Source organism: Gallinula chloropus, assembly GCF_964237585.1.
Source record: "Gallinula chloropus genome assembly, chromosome: 1".
Lineage (NCBI taxonomy): Eukaryota > Metazoa > Chordata > Aves > Gruiformes > Rallidae > Gallinula > Gallinula chloropus.
The window spans coordinates 109,738,043-109,750,139 of NC_140085.1; the positions used below are offsets into that span (position 1 = coordinate 109,738,043).

The 12,097-nt window shown below is 37.1% G+C and overlaps 1 protein-coding gene across 3 annotated transcripts in view; it reads left to right on the forward strand.

Moving 5' to 3' along the window:
* NCAM2 (neural cell adhesion molecule 2) overlaps positions 1–4,843 on the forward strand; it is a gene marked incomplete at both ends in the record, with an annotated part of 294,502 nt that extends 289,659 nt beyond the window's left edge. For 2 of the 3 annotated variants that reach the window (XM_084264856.1, XM_084264857.1), the window contains one exon: positions 4,732–4,843. In XM_084264856.1, the coding sequence (XP_084120982.1) occupies positions 4,732–4,843 (112 nt within the window). Of the gene's footprint in view, positions 1–4,689 lie in introns of all 3 variants that reach the window. The other variant, XM_084264855.1, reaches the window with a different exon arrangement.
* Between the last annotated feature and the right edge of the window lie 7,254 nt (positions 4,844–12,097).

Here is a 12,097-nt window from a genome sequence, read left to right on the forward strand (position 1 = left end):
GGCCGGAAAGTGAAGTCTCTGGCTCTCAGGCAGCTCTGAAGCATGCTGCAATGATCCCAGTGAACCTCCAGACCTAACAGGTGACCATAGTGAGCAGAGACAGGTCACAGCCTGCCCACTTGTCTCTCAGCCCCAGCATACACAGTCACCTTCATCCCCCAGCCTTCTGACCCTGCAGCGGTGACTAAGCAAAGGATAAGAATTTTGTAGTTCAGTACCCAGGGCCCACCCAGTAGTTGTTAACCATTCTGTTGAAATAATCTGATTCCCAGAAGTGGCCTCAGATTGGTTCACACACACATCCACACACACACCCTGTATGTGAGACACAATGATACGATGCTCCAGAAACCCAGATCCTCACAGGATGGTCCCTTCCTGCATTTACTCACCTTAGAACTTAGCTCAGTATTGAAATCTATATGGTGTAACTGGACTAACAGTGCTGAAAGGCAGCCACTTTGCTCCCTCATCCCTTCCTACCCATCCCTGCAAGCTGTTTGCAGCGCAGAAGCCACGGTGGTCCCCCCTTGGGCCTGCAGGCTCTGGCTGCCTCCTGAGTAATGGAGACCAGCATTGAGCACTGGGATCCCAGGCCCTGGGGTCAGGACATCTCCGTTTTGCCACTGAAGCCACGGGTACAGATTAAACTGAGTAGAGGGTCTGGTAGCACTTTTCAAGACATGTGGAGAACAAGCTGACATTTGCAATAGGGCACAAGATAGCTGGTATCTTGGTATGTGCACTATCGCAGTGAGAGCTTCTGATATGCTTCTGAAAGTTTAGTTTGAACATAAACTATTTCAACAAAGGTGTTGACAGTATCATTCCTTCTACTGGCAGTCAAGGTAGTGGTGTTAAAGGACATGAACTGATTGCTCAAGAGTTTCATTTCTGAGCCTTAAAAGTTGATTTAAAATTATTGAAGACATTTTGAAGTTTCATTGGTTTCACACCAAATCTTTTCATGTATTGTGAATGTGTCCTACCTCATGCGATCTTAAAGCTGTCAGGGCAATGAAGACACTTCTCTAGTAAATATCAAAACTCATCTGTTGATCATTAAATGGAATCACAGTTGGGGTTTTTTTAAAGGGGAGGACGTTCTTCTAAAAGTCTTTTTCTGAAAATACCACAAAATCACCTTCATTACCATTACCCAGACCTACAACGGCCAGAACCTTTAATAAAAAAAATTTAAAAGCCTATGTTAATTACTGTCATTGGCTTTTGCAGTAAATAGAGGTGTGGATGGTGTGTGTGTGTGTGTGTTAAGTCACTATACATTAAGTTGTGGGCTTCTTTAAAGAACCTGTACCTGAAGACTTCAAACTTGTGTTGATTAAATAATTACGACATATGTTGAATGAGTAATATGTTTGCTCTTCATATTAGAGTTTATACTGAGGAGCATTCTAGAAAACCCACAATTATCTAAGAAGTCAGGTAAGTGTAGTTGTAAACATTGTACAAATCCAATGGGCCTTGCCTGTGTTGGTGGGTATGGCGCCAGGGTCACATTTTTTGATGCTTCAAGACTGTCTGTAGCATTGCATTTTGCAAATAGAAATGAGATGCATCTAACAAGGGACAAAATACAAGGAAAGACTATATTCAGTTTTTCCTGCTTGTCCCAGACATTAGAACAGCTGACAAAAGTGAAATATGAGAAAGTTAAGATCAAAAAATGTTTATTAACTTGGGGGGAAAGAAAGAATCTGTCACTGGTGGCATGAAAAAAAATATAACTAAATCATAGCAACAACTGATAAGGGTTTTTTTGGGTTTTATGTCCTTGGGAATATAGAACTGCAAAGAGATATTAATAATGATGACAGTTTCCTCCTTAGTAATTTCTTCCCCCAAAAGCAATGTCAAAAGGCAGCAGTCCAAGGTACACATGGATGGAGATGAGCTAAGGACTCTGGACAGGGTCACTTAGGAAACCAAAGATGAATAGAGCATCATGCAATCGGGATATCTGAAGGGACACTGATACTAGGGGAACATGGAAGGACCTTCTGCTCAAACACAAGTCGTAACAGATGAAGCAGAGAACCAATATAAAGTACGGGTGAGATGCCTCTAAAGGAAAGAAGGACTCAGTGGGGTAGAAGCATGTCTCTCAGTAGGAATAACACAAAAACACATTGTCAGCAATACATGCAATCAGCCAGAAAGGCACACGCTGGGCAGGACAAGGATGACCTTCTTTCCTTGCAGGGAAGAGCTTAGCTTGCAGGAAGAAAGAGTTTCAAGGACATTCATGCAAGGTGGGTTTCATCTGACTAATTATGGCTGTCCTAAAGGGATACAAAATAAGCCTTAAGTTTAAATATCTTGAATAATTAGGTGAATTATTTTGAATAATGCCAAATTATACTCAGAACTTTAAATGCAATTTAAACATTTGTTGGAAATAATAAATTGCTTCCTCTTACAATAATATTTTCATTATATTGCTCAGGATATTAATCAGCGCTCTACATTTTACCATAACTCAGATGATTCTTGTCAAAGCCAGGTTTGAAGTCCATGCCTTCAAAAGCACATTTACCTGGAAGTCAACAAGTTTTAATAATGCTGGCAGGAAATCAATTTAAGCTGTGCATTTCATATTATATTTCTGCAATATGATTAAAGTACCACATGCAATGTGATACTATAATTATATTCCTAGTCTGACACTATTGTTTCCAGTATTGGTTGAATTTTCCTTAGTATTAATGAATCTAGGTGAATTCCAGTATAAAGATAAGTAGGAGCCATTTTCCTATAAAATAGGAAAGTACATACTCTCATTAAAGTTTTGGATGCGTAATATCAGCAGACAGTTGGACCACATGCAGTGCTAGAAAAAGTCAATATTATTAATGATTGATAACAGACAGTATCTGATTAAAGGAAAAGAATCTTTTAGAATTCTCAAGTCTTATTTTTTCCCCAAAAGAGTTTATTATACAATGCTTTAAGATTTTAAAGGATTAGTCTGCCTAGCTAAAAAAAAAATAATTATTTCAAATAGGTGTAATTAAAGAAAAATGAGGTGTAGAAAAATTGGTGAAATTAAAACATTTAAACTTAATTAAAAGTTAAGTAAAAGAGGAAAATTATTTACTATCTTAATAGAGATTAAATATGAATTAATATTTGAAATAACTGAGAGGAAAATTCCATAATCAGAAAAGACAATATTTAATGATAACTGAACCGATAACTTCATATCATAGCCCAAAAAACCCCACACATTTTTAAAGACGAGAATGTCAAAGAATGGTGGGTGGATTTTTTCATGGGGAGAAATTACCAAACTTTGTATGTTTGTAGTTCTTTATTTTTTCTTGCTTGTATTAAAACAAAGCCATTTTTACCTCAATGTTGACATGGACATGGATTTCAGTAATATATACTATTCTTCAACAGCACTCTATCAAATCTTCCTGCTTCAAATAATTTTAAATTATTTGTAACGTGCTCATAATCTACTTCTCCAAAACCAATATAAATTTCAACACCATTAATTCTTAGTTCATTTAAAAGAGCCTAAATTTCACAAGACTGGGAATTTGGGTATTGCTTTGTTTTATTTGTTGCTATTAAACATTGTTACTATACCTCATTCCTAAGGGATTCCTCAGACAGGTTTTAACAGTATATTGCTCTTTGGGAGATCAAAGCAATCACAGTGGAAGTTTACTGAAACATTTAACAGTTATTATCAATAAAAAAGGCATATGCATACTATTCCCTAGTTAAAGATCAGAAAACAAACCCAAACTGGAATCACAATTAAGAGCTATTATGCCCAGGAGACAGTATTACAGGAACATCTGAGTAAACTATACATATTTTTTGACAGATAGATTTTTGAACAGCTACCTACTGGCAATAGGGAAGTAATGATTTTCAAGACCTTTTTGAATTAAATGGGCGGGGGGTGTTGCTGTACAGTAAGGGTGGGGATAGTTTTGGCATTGGAATTATGGTTTATAAAACGCAAAGAAATATTTAGACTCTTTATGAAATTGAAATATCCTCTGAAGTTCTTGTTGCATTCAGATAAGAAGAGGGTTTTTTATCACAAGGATGAATGTAAGTAGCCATCTTCTTGTTGTGTCACTTCTTCAGTTTTCATTGAGTTAGTCTTAAAAAGAGGTTTAAATTAATTTTGAATTCATTAATTTATGCAGCTAGATTGTGTGATCTATCAAAAGTACATTGTAGAATAATAAAATAACTTCCGTTACCTCCTTGTGCTTTAAGTTCTTTACCTATCTCATGACATAACCTTCAGTGATAGCTATCTTTTGTGTACAACTGAATTTACATTTACCAATAGACTCAAAAAGCACTGTATAATCTAGATTCAGCAAAAGGCTTGACTATAAGTGTTTCTTGGGAACTTACTTGGGAATACAGATCTTGGTGCTGTCTTGGGTCAGGTTATTTGGAATTCTCTTTCTTTTGTCTTATTGAAAAAACTGCATTTGGGTCCCCAGCAATGTTCTTAGCATGTGCCATATTTCTGCTTTTATAGAAATGGAAAGAGTGAATACGGATTTCTTTAAAAGGAAAGACCCTCAGTGCTCATAATAGAATAATGGCACACTTTTTTGAATAGTCTTTTTTTTTGTAGAACCACTGTGGGCAGTATAAATTATAGACATATGTTGTAGACTTCATTTCCAGATTATGTGTTACCATGATTCCTCTTTTTTTTTTTTTTCATAGGAAGCTGCCACTAAAGGAAGAAAATGGAAAAGAAGCTTTAAATCCAGAAACCATAGAAATCAAAGTTGCTAATGACATCATCCAGTCAAAAGAAGACGATAGCAAAGCATAATGAGATAAACTACAGCTGTCTGGATAATGCATTTGGATTGAAGTAACCCTGTGACCAAAACTTTGCAGCTGACCTTAATTTCTTGGGAAACTTAAGCTTGGAATAGTTAGTACATGTGTACATATGATGAAACAGTTTCTGTCTACAGTTTCTTTCTATTTTTTTGTTAATGGTTTTAGTATGTAGTTTTGCTGACACCAAGTCCCATGGTATAAATTTGAAAAATCTGCAGAATAAGAACTGTAATTTATTATATGACAAAGTATGTCTATTTAGAAGAATAGTTACAGAGCACCCCTAACCACAGACAGACAACACATCAGGTCTCTACAGATCTTAAAGTGCAAGCTACATACATAAAGTGTCATATACTACTATATTTGTTTCAATTTTTAAAAAAAAAAGAAAAGAAAACCAGTCTCCGTATGACGTTTAAGGCCGTAGTGCTGGGAACCTTCCAACCGTGCTTACCACTGGAAGCAAACAAGGAGACGGTCTTAAACATAGAGCCAGCTCCTCCTGCAGCTCCACCTGGGTTCTCCAGTATAATAGAAGGTTGATAACCACGAGGTATAGATTTAAATAAAATTGGACAGGTATTTTGTAGTAGCATGTTGGCCTCATCCTAACTACATGCGTGTGACTCTGAAAGGCCCCAGGATTTTCAGTGCTTCAGGTTCTCTGTGTTAGTATTTCAGTGGTTGTGTGTGAACTAAAGCGAAAAGAAAGTTCATTCTTCTTTTAGTTCTAATCATTTAATCAAAGGATAAAATTTCATTTTACTGTAGTAGATACATTTTCTCCACAAATTAGTACATGAAATTTTAAAAGTTGGCCATAATAAAGTATCACGAGTTCCTTTATGATTTCATACCCTTTGTCTTTAAGGAAAAAAACCCATAAGAACAGATGGAAAGCAGGACTTTGGGTAAACAGGAACAGTTTTAAATTATTAATCAATATAATCTTGTATTAAGACTTTTTTTTTTCCTTTTCCCTGTTGAGCATTCCTCAAGATAATCTTTATAATTATTCTGGTTAACATGCACCACTCTTGAATTGGGCTGATTTATTTGATGAAAAATTAATTTGTATTTATTATCATGGATTCAATGGTGCCACTAACTAGTGCATATATATTTTGTTTTCATTCCAGCATAGTGCATCCAAACCTACTCTTCAATGCTTTGCTTTGGACAAAGCAGATAAACCATATAGAAAAGCCAATTGAAAAAGTTCTACTTGTCAGGAGCAAATTTTTTAGTACCTTGTGGATTTTCCACATCTAAGTCATACCTGAGGTTTAAGTGTAGTGCTACTCAGCAAATTACATCCTCTCCCCACTTTATTTTAATTTTGCTCATGGTTGAAGTCCTTACACTTCCTGATTTCCCACACAATGGCATCAACCTTTGGCTGATATTTTGTAGTTATGGCAAAGTAGTTGGCTTGTTCAGTAAAGCTGACAGTGAAATTTGAGGAAAATGGCAAGTTAACCTTCTTGTTAACCCAAGTTTTAGTGCATTTGAAAAAGCTGAAGAGGGTAGCTTTAATTCCTAGATCTTTCCTATTTCTCAAAACCGAGTAATTTTATGGGTTTTTTTACAACTTTTCCTCACTTTGATAAATACTTAGAATGAAGTCATTGAGGACCGATGCGTACCGCTGGTGTGGCTAGGGTAAGAGGCCAAGTTCCCACAAAACCAAGGTGAAAAGAGTTGGTAAGAGGAGATGGCAATGTGGGATGAAAGTCATGAAAGAGAATAGTTTAAAACTGCTGTAAAGAAGTCCCTTTAAATACTAAGGCACTACTTCTGGGTGAAGGAATGGTGAACACATTGACCTTTGACCACATATGACCTCTTGCTGTTGCTCCCACGTACTGAACAGGCAAAACTGCCGAGTAGCTGCTTGTCTACTTAATTTCTGTCCTGTTTCTTCCTGAGCAAGTACACAGTGAGCAGGACTGCCCTCTAACCTATGATTGAGAGAACCAGTTGTCTCATTTATATATGTGGATATATATTATTTCTATAAAATACGTATTTGCAACTGGCCGTTCTCTGTATATGCATAAATGCAAGGAAGGGACCTTGAAGATTCAGGTGGTTGAAACTAATGTGGTTGGTGTGGCTTGAACATCTGCACCCCACATCATCTCATGCTAAATTTTTTACTAGGATAAGGATGAAGCTAGGAGACATCTTTTCCTCTTCTACCTGACATCACCGAGTTAGGTGGTGCCACACATATTCACACAGGCCAAGCTTCACTAGGCAATGAGCGTTTGCACAGCAAGGTTCCTGTACAACGTGGGCAGAGCTAACAGTGTCTAGGCTCAACTGTAGATGCATTTCAGATTTTAGTGCATATCTTATTGAGAGTTACAGAAAAGCCTTCATGACCTAACAGTTAGATATTGGGTTTTCTGTTTTCATTTTTGCCTTTTTTTTTAACCTAATATGGCCTCTAATTACAACGTGAAGGGATTAGAGTATTTAATTTATTATTAATAAGTGTGTGCTGCTCTTTTCAAGTAAAATACACTGCAAAAGTATTTCAGTATTGGAAGCAAAAGCATTTCACACTATATTGGATTACAAATCAAAAGCTATTTCCAAAAGTATTTTTCTTCCTGCTGTTGAAGTCTCTTGCCAGTTAGTCTCTGTGAGGGCTGAGAATTAAGCAGTTCTAAATTACGAATGGACTGTTCCAAGCATACTCTTTGGTGTGTGGATTAATAGGTTATCCCATGTGCTTTGACTCTATACTGTGCAGAAGAAAGACAAAGTATAACTATGAAAGAATGCTCAAAAACATTGATATTTGGAAATATTTCCAAGTGAGGGACAGCACGTAGTAATTTGTAAGATATGTGTAGAACTGGAATAACATCATTTCTTTATTTTCTTTTCCTATTCTAGACTAAAATGAAAAAGAAAAAAAAAACAGGTATCTGTATAAATGTCACTTTTACTGTCTAAAAGTAATTTTAAGTGTTAGTATGAAATGTCAGAAGAGTTGACAGAATATAACTATTTGTAAAAGTAATCTGAATTGTTACACTAACATACTCCAGGGACGAGGGTGGGAGGGAGCCATTGAAATTATTGACAATATGGAATGTGGCAGTGACAATCTCTCTTCAACAGAAAATAAGGAGTAAAATTAAGTAAAATTACTTAGAGCTTCTGGTTTTTTTGGTTGATTTTTTATTTTGTAGACATGCATTCTGATTTACCACAATAGTAACACGAGTTTTAATCAATGTTTTACCATTTAGTATGCAAATGTACTATGGACAGGGTTTTTTTTCTCATTTTGTTTGTTTCTTTGTTTTTTTCCCAACCTCTAAGGTTTCTTTGTGGTTGCAGAAATATTTACTATTCTGGTGATGCTAATGCCTAATGTGACAAAGATTAATTTATTTAGGCCTCAGTCTTGCAAGAAATTTTGTGTGGCTGAACCCACCCCTCATGTGGCACCCCACTGACATCAGTGGGGTCGACATGAGCAGGAGGACGGATGTCCTTTCATAGGAGAGCTTGCAGGATTGGGCCTACTTTCTATCTCTTCATAGATATATACAACATAGTTACGCGGTGACAGTCATCTACAAAGGCTGTTTGACAACAGTTCACGGTACAGTAAATTCCACCTGCTGTCTTCAGCCTCTGCATTGATGTTCATCCAGAAAAGTGGCTTTCTTTTTATGATGGTAATTACTTCGATTATTTATTTAAGTGCCAGTCATCAAACTGTAGTATAATAATCATGCCATTTTTCTGTTTCCTAGACTGGATAATGGAAATGTATTTGTGCCTTTTGATAGCATGCCACTCTGCTTTATTAAAAGAAAAATCTTCAATAATTTGTCTACAAAGCCTGTTTAAAATATTTGAAAGCTTTACCATAACATACTTTTCTGCTCAGATATCCTCAAATACTCATCTCAAGTAAACCGGGGATCATATTCTCAAGTCATGTAAACATTTTAAATACAAAATTTGCAAAAATCTGTTGAGATCACAATTCTAGTGAGGGTCATAGTGAGTGAATTACTGCTGAAAAGATTCGAGTAGATGCAGCATAATGGGGGGGGGGGTGTAGGGGTGTTTTGACCAATTTATCAAGTTGAAGAGTCAGATAGAAAGTCTCATTAGTTCTGTTTAGGCTTAAGACATGGAAATTTTTTCTCAAATCTGAAAGATGATGTGGAGCATCTTCCCACCATTTTACCTCTGGAGTAAAACTGCAGTGAATATTTGTTTTGCAGTCATTTGTGGCCTCACCATCTCTTTGTAAGCTGTCATAGGGAGTAATATCTTTGTAAAGTAATTGTTGTGTCTGTTAGGTGACATTCACTCCTGATTAAAGGGCCTCCAAAAAGACCATTTGCTGAAAAGGCTCAAGACCCTCTCACTATTTGATCTATGGAAGGGTCCTCAGAGCTGTGCAAGAGAGGCCACAGTGGAATCCAGGTCTCACTGAGGTTTAAGACACAGATGGACTTCAGTGGGGCCTGAATTCCACCCATCCATCTCAGCGAGGCTCTGCATGTCCTCGTCTGATCAAGTCGCTTTTGTGACTCAGACTCCTAGGTGTAAGTGGAACTTCAGTGTCCTGCCAGGCTCCTGCTAACATTTTGCACAGGGGAGGTTTTCCTATCAGGAGTTTGTACTGATCAGGAAACATTGATAAAAATATCTGACCGCAGTTTTATTCCATACGTTACTATGTTCCCAGGAATAAAAGGAATAAAACATCCCTCTAAATAATTCATTGCGATTGCAGTACTTCTTTAGGTGAAGATAAAAAACCTTCCAAGAAGTATCGTTTCCTCTTGAATCCCTTTGTTTAGGTTCAGATATTAGTGATGATCAATGGAAACCTGCCATGGCTAAGTAAATCTTTTTTAAAAAAGGTTCCACCCCCTTTTTCAGATTTTTCCATATAATTTCTTGGAGTACCCAATCCACTTTCAACAGTTCTGTAGTGGTGGGGGGGAAACCACTCACTAAGTTTTAAGTGATCTTCAGTATTTCCACTGCGCATATAAATGTGTTCTCACATAATTTTGTTTGAACCTGAGCCAAAAAGAAGCCTTCCTATTACAAATTTGGCTTTGGGTCAGGTTCTGAGAAATCACAGTTTACCAGTCTATCTTTCCTATTAACAGGCATTGTGAGCCTCATGATGTTTGACTTTCAAACTTGAATATTGGCCATTTTTAGCCCAGAGAAATGAAATAAGTGTTTATTGCCAAATTTATATTGGCGCCTTGTAGGTCACAGGTGAGATTGGAAGCGGGCAAGATGACCAGATGCAGTGCCGACAGAGTTCAGGAAAGCCACTACCAGGGAAAGCAGGTGCCAAAGAGTGAGCCATATTTAGGGCTCAGAATCTGGGAGCGCCTCTCACTAGCAGTGACAAGGGAAACAGGGAACTAATGGAACAGGAGAGGCTGCTGGAGGGCATTGTCAAAAGGCAGGGTACTGTGGGCAGTGAAAACCGGAGGAGGGGGAACATTGACCCTGCTGTATCCTTCAACTCTGCCATGTAAATAGGCAACATTTTTAAACCCAAAATGCAGGGTAGGGGCAAGTGAAACCCTCAGTGTCTGTAAAGATCAGTGACAAATGTATAAAGCAGTCAGACACACACCCCTTGGCCCCCTCTCCGCCCCCCCAGAAGATAATTTTGTTGCCCATGGTGTAGAGTTCTCACTAAGAATTCTGAACTACTTAGACAAGGTTTTATAAAAGTAATTGCTTTCCTGCTACAACGAGCACTCGGTATGTGTTTGTAAGCTGTGTACAGTATAAGCTAAAGCATACCATATATTGGTTTTGTTATTCCACATGTCGTCAACAGCCCACTTGCGATATATACCACCTGAATTATATATTGATAAGTTAGCTACCACTGGAGCTAGTTTGTTTATTGTTTCGAAATCTTATGTCCCTATGAAATGCTGTGTATATATATATATCTCTATACTGTAAAAAGAAGTAATATCGCAGATGCTGGTTTTGTATTTATGAAAGACATTGAAAGTATGGCTTAAAGTATATCAATTATTTGTCACTCTTCACCATTTGTATATTAATAGTAAAGATACTTTTACTTTAATGAAGTGTTGTAGTTACATTTATTTTTGCTAAGTGTCTTTTTGTCAAGTATGTCTGATTCATTAGGAGTCTTGCTGCCAGAGAGAAACATATCAATTATTTTCCCCCCGTTATAGAAGTCCTGAATAATGCTCAAGCAGACGTGCAATTTATTATTCTCTTTCCTGTCAAAATACAAAATTGCTGTTAAAAACTACTATTGTAGCACCCCGAGTCTCCAGCTGAGCTTGAGGCCCATTATGATCAGCCCTTTAAACGTTAGTGTTGAAAGATAATATCTTTTTCCAAAGAATACAGGTGCACTATTTTAAAAGTATTTAGTATATGCCAGCAAAAGATACTGTCAGCAGAAGCTGGCTTGTTTTGCCAAACCTCGAGCCTTCCAAAATGCCTGTAACTGTGTTAGCACCACCGGGAGCTGGTCGTAACAGGTCGGGCACAGTCAGCAATGAGACAGGCTTTGGCTGCATAAGCTTAGTTTGGGTACCTTGAGAGTAGATCAGTTCAGATGGGTCCTCCTTTAATTTACAGATGAGCAGTAAATAGCAAGTCAGTGATAATGCAAAAAAAATATAAGACATCATAAGGAACAGACTCAACTTTTTAAAAATCAGCCTTGCTGGTATATGTATGTGTACATGTGTGTATACATATATGTTTGTGTGTATATATGTGTGTGTGTGTATATGTATCAGGTGCTGATGTGTTTCAGACACATTACTAAAAATAAAAGAAAAAACATTTAGAAGTATCTCCAGGTACCTTGATAAGGACAATTTATTTACCCCATGCCATTGCTAAACTAGACACAGATAACACTGCACCAAAAAAAAAAAAAAAAAAAAGGAAAAAGTGTCACACTTAACTCACTTTCTTATTTGAGCTCTAGCAGATCCTGATAAACAAAGTATATTTGTAAGCTCATGTGGTTAAAACTTCACTGGTGATTTATTAAAACGCTTTTAAAAGCTTGTAAGTCTAAATTTATCTTACCATCATACTTAAAATTCTGTAAAAATCCTTCACCTAGTGAACAGATGAAATTATCTTCTGATTGGATTACACAAAACAATGGAGCACATCCATAGTGGGTAGCCATATAAAGCACTGCCAACACTGTTGC